This window comes from Aulonocara sp. 'chitande type north' Nkhata Bay, linkage group LG16, assembly GCF_057382095.1.
Source record: "Aulonocara sp. 'chitande type north' Nkhata Bay isolate Kocher_YH1m ecotype deep benthic linkage group LG16, A_spYH_male_GT1.1, whole genome shotgun sequence".
NCBI lineage: Eukaryota > Metazoa > Chordata > Actinopteri > Cichliformes > Cichlidae > Aulonocara > Aulonocara sp. 'chitande type north' Nkhata Bay.
Window position 1 is genome coordinate 22,567,693 of NC_141359.1, and position 8,458 is coordinate 22,576,150.

Below are 8,458 nucleotides of genomic sequence, written 5' to 3' on the forward strand. Positions count from 1 at the left end.
GCACAAAGTCAATTGTACAGCGAGTGTGTAGCCTTTTGCCAGAGATTAACAGCTCCCATAGGAATACAATTACAGTATTGATTTGCTTTGAACATCTGCTCTCTGTGACTGCCCTCTGCTGGTCTGCATATATTCTATAGCTCTAAAGAATTGAGCTGATGTAATATGCAATTCTTACATTATGCAAAATACATTTTAATAAATATTTTAAATGAATTAGCTGCTACCATGATTGATTACAGATTTTATTTTCTGTAATTCACACAGGACACAGACCAGTAATAATTAAGCAGCACATTTACTGTGTCCAGGTCCAAATGCATTTACTTTTCAGCTGTAATGTAAATAATATTAGGTAAGAAATTTTAAAAAGAAGGTTGCTTTTGGGTAAGAAAAGGTGTTAAGCAATTTATACATGAACAGTAGAGGCAACTCTAGAATGGAAAATGGACCCGTGGGTGTGCTAAATTAAAGGAAAGGTCAGCAGGACACCGACTCATGTCAAACAAAGTTTTGCCAAGTCAAAGGTTCTAATGCACGAGGTCTGAACCATTAAAACATCAACAACCAACAGTCAGCTGTGTAAAGCCACAGTGGAGGAATGAAATCCTTAGCAGGAAAGTCTGTGTGTGTATTATATTTTGAGCTTCTCTCCACGTGACTTCCTTCCTCTGAAACTGTTGGCCATCCCCAGAAATAAAAATGAGATTGCAGAGTGTATGAAAGTCTTTGGTACCATTTTGCTGCTTTCCTTTGCTCTCTGTGTCTCATGTCACATGTGCAATGACTGTAATTATTTCGTAAAAATACTATATAGAATAAAAAAACTGTGTCACAGGGTGAAGTTGTAAAGACTGATGGCCACAGGTAGGAATGATTTCCTGTGATGTTATGTGGTAAGCAAACCGGGACAACATCCTCCTTTCTAACACCACCATCAAAAAGTCAAGCTCCACACCCACAACATTACTGGGCTTTGTGGATCAGTTTGTTGAGTCTGTCTGATGCTTGTTACTCTCAGTCTGCTGCCTCAGCATACCACAGCGCAGCAGATGGCACTGGTCACCGCAGACTCATAAAGCAGCCACAGCATCATCCCACAAATATCCCACAAATATCAAAGGACCTCAGAAAATCCAATAATATACCATGGCATGAAGCGTTATTGCTGAAGAAAACTTTCAAAAATGATTAGAGCTACTTTTAACAAACCAGTTGCAACAAAGTGAGCGCTTTATGTCAAGTAACAATTTTCAAGAAAATGTAACCAAAGTCATAAAATCTGGGCATAATTTTAAAGAGCTTATTATATCCGATAACTGGAAACAATATACTGCATGAAGATCAAATTCTTTAAATGTAGAAAGTCACTCTTGCCTCCAAGTTTTTAAATCAATGATGCATAATATTTTTCTGAGGGGGGCACAACTTTATAATAAACACCGAATATTAATTTCCCTTTATTAAAGTTAAAACGCCAGAAACCCCCTCCCCCAGCGCCGCCCATGTTTCCTGCTGGAGAGGATGGGTGTGGAGGTACAGTGTCATATTACACACAAACTACAGACCTGCTCAACAGGCGTCTTTCTCTCGTTTTCTGCACCTCCATTGGCTGAGACTAAAACTGCTGCTTGAAACTAGCCTGCTTCCTGAATGGCAAACACTTTGTGTGACAGGAAATAACACTGACAGAACCAAGGTCAGTCACATATCTACTGAAAAAGATCAAAACAAAAACAAATGAGGACAAAATATATTTAACTCCTAGTTGGACACAGTTCAGTTTAGGTTCCAAAGGCTGTGGCGAAAGACAACCGGGCCACAGAGGAGCTTTTGAACCCACACTGTGAGTTATGTCTGCTGGACAGAAAAACACTCCGCGAGACCCTACGTGTCAAAGTGGAACTGTTTGTTTCTCAAACCCTTTGATGAGTGGTGAGTAACAGTGCAAGCTCACACTGCAGCTGGGCTCTATTTACTGCTTTATGCAGAGACTTTCATCCGGTCTTCTAATGTATTCATGTACCTATGCAGGTAGGTTTCTAAGTTAAATAACTATTTTATTTGTCTGCACAAAGATGTTGAATCAGACTGGTCTCCAATTCACGAAGCAGCCTTTAACGGACGTCTCCTCACCCTGCAAAAGCTCATTGATCAGGTAGAGTTTTAACTGAATATTGTAAGTTGTGCTAAAAGGGGAAAAAAAAGTTGCCTTCCCATAATATTAGATGTTAAATAACCATGTGTTTCTCACTATGATGTGAAACCTTTAATAAGGCAACTGTGTCCTCATATGGCAGCTTGCTTTCCAAAAGTTGCCATGTGCATCTACCTCAATGACTCTATATGTGCTGTGTTTTGTTCACAGGGTGCATGTGTAAATCTGAACACTCTGGATATGGCCTCACCCCTTCATGGGGCGTGTACACAAGGTCACACGGCTTGTGCCAAGCTTCTGATGGAAAACGGTGCAAATGTCAGTAAAGCATCATCATGTGGTGTTGGTTTATTTGTGGTTTTTGGCTGAATTCATGAGAATCTCAAATTTAAGACGGTATGCTGTCAGTTTTTGCTTGAAAGAGACTCACAGTTCGTTCCCAAAACAACCATGTCAATTATTGCCAATATTAACTTATTGATGGGAGACTGCAGTAAGATTTTAACTGAATACACAGCCACGGTCGTGCATGGACAATAACTCATTAACAAACAAACATCAGCTGATATAAAGCCAAATTTGTCCAACCACCGTTATCAGAATGAGAATCAGAGTCAGAAATTTTTAATGATCCCTGAAGAAATTATGTAGTCACAGTCCTTCTAAGACAGTAAGAATACGTAACTAAACAAACCAAAACATGTGTAAATATTTTTAGTGATTTTTTTATTCATTGTTAACCTTATTGCTATATCGCCATGCATCAGGTAAACAGCTCAACTGTGGATGGAAAAACTGCCCTGACAGAAGCATGTGCTCAGGGGCACGTGACCTGTGTATCGCTGCTTCTTCAACATGGAGCTGCTTCCCTGGGGACCAGCCAGTCCAGTTCTCCAATTCATATAGCTGCAACAAAAGGTTCGAGGTCAGACTCAGATATGTGAAAAATCTATCCTGGCAGAAGTCCCAAAATCTCTTGAATGGCAGGCAAAAGCAGATTTTTACAGCAGAACCTTTCAAGAACATTTCTTATCATTGTGGTGATTTCTGTTTCCTCTCCCTAGGTCATCCTGAGTGCATTGAACCTCTTGTTCAGTACGGAGCAGATGTGGATCAGCATGTTGACGAGTTAGGAACCCCTCTCCAGATTGCCTGCTCCAATCAGCATCTGAGCACCGTGAGGAAACTATTGCAGCTGGGTAAGAAAGCTTCTCATTTGAACTTTTATTGCTAAAAGAATATCCATTCTTCCAATATCTTATCAGTTGGTGGAAGACTTTGAGACCTTTTCAATGGCAAAAAGAGAGTGGCAAGGCAAGGCAAGGCAAGGCAAGTTTATTTGTATAGCACAATTCAACAACAAGGTGATTCAAAGTGCTTTACAGAGACATTAGAAACAAGAACAAATAAAAAGCATGATTTAAAATTGAATAAAACAAGCAAATAAACTAACTAACTAATTAACAAACAGACAAACAAACAAACAACAGTATATAAAATCAAAACAGATAAAATCAGAACAGTAGATAAAATCAGTAGTTAAATGTAAGTTTTGAAATTTAAGCTTAAAGTGTGGATTTGGTGCTTTATTCAAATGCAGCTGAGAACAGGTGAGTCTTCAACCTGGATTTAAATAAACTGAGTGTTTCAGCTGATCTGAGGCTTTCTGGGAGTTTGTTCCAGATATAAGGAGCATAAAAGCTGAATGCAGCTTCTCCGTGTCTGGTTCTGACTCTGGGAACTGATAAAAGACCGGATCCAGATGACCTGAGGGATCTGGAGGGTTCATACTGGGTCAGGAGGTCATTGATGTATTTTGGTCCTAAACCATTCAGAGCTTTATAGGCCAGCATCAGAACTTTAAAGTCTATCCTCTGACGGACAGGCAGCCAGTGTAAGGACCTCAGAGCTGGACTGATGTGGTCCACTTTTTTGGTCTTAGTGAGGACTCGAGCAGCAGAGTTCTGAATGAGCTGTAGTTGTCTGACTGATTTTTTAGGTAGACCTGTAAAGATGCTGTTACAGTAATCAAGCCTACTAAAGATGAATGCATGGACTAGTTTTTCCAGGTCCTGTTGAGACATCAGATCTTTTATCCTTGATATATTCTTGAGGTGATAGTAAGCTGACTTTGTTATTGTCTTAATGTGTTTTTCTAAGTTTAGGTCTGCATCCATCACTACACCCAAATTTCTCGCCTGGTTTGTGGTTTTTAGATGTATAGATTGAAGTTCTCTGGTGACCTGTAATCGTTTTTCTTTGGCGCCAAAGACTATTACCTCAGTTTTGTTTTTGTTTAGCTGGAGAAAATTGTGGCACAACCAGTCATTGATTTCCTCAATGCATTTACCAAGAGCCTGTACAGGGCCTCGGTCTCCTGGTGACATTGTGATATATATTTGTGTGTCATCTGCATAGCTGTGATAGTTTATTTTGTTGTTGTTTATAATCTGTGCCAGTGGGAGCATGTAGATGTTAAACAGAAGGGGTCCCAAGATGGAACCTTGGGGAACTCCACATGTGATACTTGTCTGCTCAGATGTGAAGTTACCTATTGATACAAAGTATTTCCTGTTTTCTACGTATGTTTTGAACCAGTTTAGTACAGTTCCTGAAAGACCTGTCCAGTTCTCCAGTCGTTTGAGTAATATGTTGTGGTCAACTGTATCAAATGCTGCACTGAGATCCAGTAAAACTAGGACTGACATTTTTCCACTGTCTGTATTCAGACATATGTCATTAAACACTTTGGTCAGAGCAGTTTCAGTGCTGTGGTTCTGTCTAAAACCTGACTGGAAGGCATCGTAGCAATTATTCTGTTTTAAGAAGTAACTGAGCTGTTGAGAAACTGCTTTTTCAATGATCTTACTTAAAAACGGGAGATTTGAGATCGGCCTGTAGTTGTTCATTTGTGTCTTGTCAAGATTGTCCTTTTTCAGTATAGGTTTGATTACAGCAGTTTTTAGTGATTCTGGAAACACACCTGATAATAAAGAAAAGTTGACGATCTGTAACAGGTCTGACTCTAAAGTCTTTGAGACCTTTTTGAAAAAACTTGTTGGCAGGACTTCTAAACAGCAGGAGGAGGAGTTCAGTTGACCTAAGATGTCCTCCAGGTCTTTGCTGTTAATAGGTTGAAACTGTTTCATGGTGTTTAAACAGTTTTTTGGTGGACACAGTACATATCCTGGATCTGCTGTTGATGTACCAATTGCTTGTCTAATTTTTTGGATTTTTTCAGTGAAGAATTTGGCAAAGTCATTGCAGGCCATGGTCGAATGAAGTTCAGCTGCCACTGACAGAGGAGGGTTTGTTAGCCTGTCAACTGTAGAAAATAAGACCCGAGCATTATGGCTGTTTTTAGTGATGATGTCAGAGAAGTAGGACCTCCTTGCATTCCTCAGTTGTAAATTATAATTGTGAAGTTTCTCTTTATAAATATCATAATGAACCTGGAGGTTTGTTTTTCTCCATCTGCGCTCAGCTTTCCTACACTCTCTTTTTTCATTTTTCACCAGTGTGGAGTTTCTCCATGGAGACTTTTTCCTTCCAGAGATAACCTTCACCTTAATGGGAGCAATAGTGTCCATTACATTTAACATGTTAGCATTGAAGCTATTGACGAGCTCATTGACTGACCCTCTGGGCAGGTCAGGTGTTAATGGGAAGACCTGGTTAAAAATTGCACTACTGTGTTCAGTTATACACCGTTTTGTGATCACTGTTGTTGATATATTTGTGTGGGCTGAGATTTTACTTTCAAAGAAAACACAGTAATGATCAGACAGGCCCACATCAGACACAGTAACCTTTGAAATGCTCAGGCCTTTGGAGATCAGTAGGTCAAGAGTGTGTCCTCTATTATGTGTGGCCTCTGTTACATGCTGAGTCAGCCCAAAGTTGCCCAGAGTGTTACTCAGGTCTTTAGTCCCTTTGTCCTGAGGGTTGTCCACATGAATGTTAAAATCCCCAGCAATAATTACACAGTCAAAATCAACAGTGGTGCTCCATTGTGCGATATTCAGAGTGCAAGTCTAGTGTTCAATATTTTATTGAGAGAAGCGTACAAAAACTTGCGTATAAAACCCTTTGTGGCTGCAGACAGAGCTGTGGAAAATTAGATAAACCCCTACACACAACATCACATGAGCCAGCATTAGTAGGGGTTGAAGATTGGGTTTATAGAGCAGAGAATTAATTATCTTATTAGACCTGTTTGGTGGAGGCTAGCTGCAGGGGCTACTTTAGAAACTCTTGTAATATCATAAACATTACACACAATAGCAGTACAGGTAATGTAGAGGCTGGATTTTAATAACAAGAAAGGTATATAACATGGAAATATGTGCCATGCTATGGTGCTGCGCAAAGGTTTCAGGCACTAAAGTGAAGATGTCTTGCAAAAATATCATCAGTACTTCAAACCTCAGTGTGTGGTAAACAAACCCAAATCATATCAATATTTCTTGTACCAACATGGCTTTTAAGACAGTAGATCTACTCTGTATATTTGCATGTACTTTCACAAGCTACCTTGCATGTTGCGCTAAGAAACCACAGTCCTCTTGTGGCTTCAGGTTTTGTGTTTTTTCATGTAATCCCAGGCTTGGAGACTCTTAGCATCTTTTGCAGGACTCCTTGTCCTTATTCTTGTAAATTAAAATACAGCAGTTTTTTCCTGACTTGGGTTGTTCAACTGTTCTAACAAAGAAAACCTTTACCTGAACCACAACAAAAGCTTTATTTCATGTAATGTGGGGACATCATATTTGGCCTTTTCTTTTCTTCAGGTGCAAATGTGAACAGCAGCGTGTCTGGGGACTCGCCTCTGCACATGGCCGCCCGTCAGTCCAGCCCTGAGTTGACATCCGTCCTGCTTGAACATGGGGCGGATCTCTTCCTTAGGAACTCAGAGGGCAGGCAGCCACTGGACCTCGCTCCGCCCAACAGCCTTACAGAGAGACTTCTGAAACAAGCAGGAGGTAGTCGAGACTTTGCACTCAAGACTTTGCACTGGGCTGGTGGCGCAGCAAGAAGCTAACCATCTATAACGGCTCATGCTTCTCCCCTGAGTGTCCCCAGGAGTGTCTCCTCTAATGCAGCTGTGCCGACTACACATCAGGAAAGCTGTGGGCAACAAGAGGCTGGGTGCGATTTGTGACCTTCAGTTACCCACAGAACTGATAGAGTATCTGCTCTACCAATCAGACCCAAGGGGAGATCTTAATGCGCTGAAATTCCTCAACCCTGCAACTTCAGATTTTGAGTCTTAAAAGTTTTTGGTCAATAGGGGGCAGACTTGTATAATCTTACATGGTGGCAACAACGTCCGTGCTCCTGGTTGATGATGAACCACAATGTCGGAATTACTTTCAGTGAAAGATATCCTATATCTTTGTTGCTTCCCTCAGGAAGGGAGGCTGGATGGGAAAGACATCAATTAGTCTTGATGTTTAATACAGGTGGATGATGCGCACAAGCTACCAGACGTTAGGCTACTAAAAAAACTCTTTTTTTTTACTCCTTTAAGTTTTTGTTCATAGATATTTTATGTTTCGCTTAGAAATGTGTTGCTCTTAATAGTAAGGCAAATAAAAACGCACTACTGAATGCAATGATTCCTGTTCATACCTTTTTTATTACTCAAGTTTAAGACAAATATTCTAGTGTTAAGATATCTTACTAATGACTTACTGAAAAAGCTGTTGCACTCTTAAAGAGTACATTTGAACAGAAAAACAACATAATTAGAAGCACAATGGATAAAACTAAAATACCCGAGCCCAGAAAAAAGTGAACTTCCTATGTTTATCATGTGATTTAATCTTATGTCATCATTTCAGTAAAGCCTATTTTTACATAAACACAATCAATACTCTTCTGTCTACCTGACTAAAAAACTGGGCCCTTTATAGATGCTATAGTAAAGATGCAAGATTCTGTTTTTCTTGTGTTGCTCTATGAGGGAACAAGAGCATCAAGATAGAACAACACTGTACACAATGCAATGACTTTTTCTTAAAGGTCACCACTTATGGCTATTCCCTTAAGATGCAATGAGTAGAGGCAGTGGAGGTAGACGAGTTTAAATACCTGGGGTCAACCTTTCAAAATAACCGACAGTGCACGAGTGTGGTGAAAAAGAGACTGCAGGGAGGGTGGAGTGGGTGGAGACGAGTGTCAAGGGTGATTTGTGACAGAAAGGAAGCAGCAAGAGTGAAAGTGAACATTTACAAGATGGTAGTGAGACCTGCTATGATGTATGGTTTGGAGATAGTGGTGCTGACAAAAAGACAGGAG

General features: G+C 40.2%; 1 protein-coding gene across 1 annotated transcript; it reads left to right on the top strand.

Moving 5' to 3' along the window:
• Positions 1-1,563: 1,563 nt before the first annotated feature.
• LOC147311500 (ankyrin repeat and SOCS box protein 9-like) lies at positions 1,564-8,001 on the top strand. Its single transcript, XM_086267371.1, has 8 exons — positions 1,564-1,699; positions 1,779-1,935; positions 2,079-2,158; positions 2,369-2,476; positions 2,926-3,076; positions 3,223-3,357; positions 6,949-7,140; positions 7,241-8,001. Exons 2-8 carry the CDS (start codon positions 1,854-1,856, stop codon positions 7,429-7,431), a joined length of 939 nt encoding a protein of 312 aa, XP_086123497.1. The 5' UTR covers positions 1,564-1,699; positions 1,779-1,853; the 3' UTR covers positions 7,432-8,001.
• Positions 8,002-8,458: the final 457 nt, after the last annotated feature.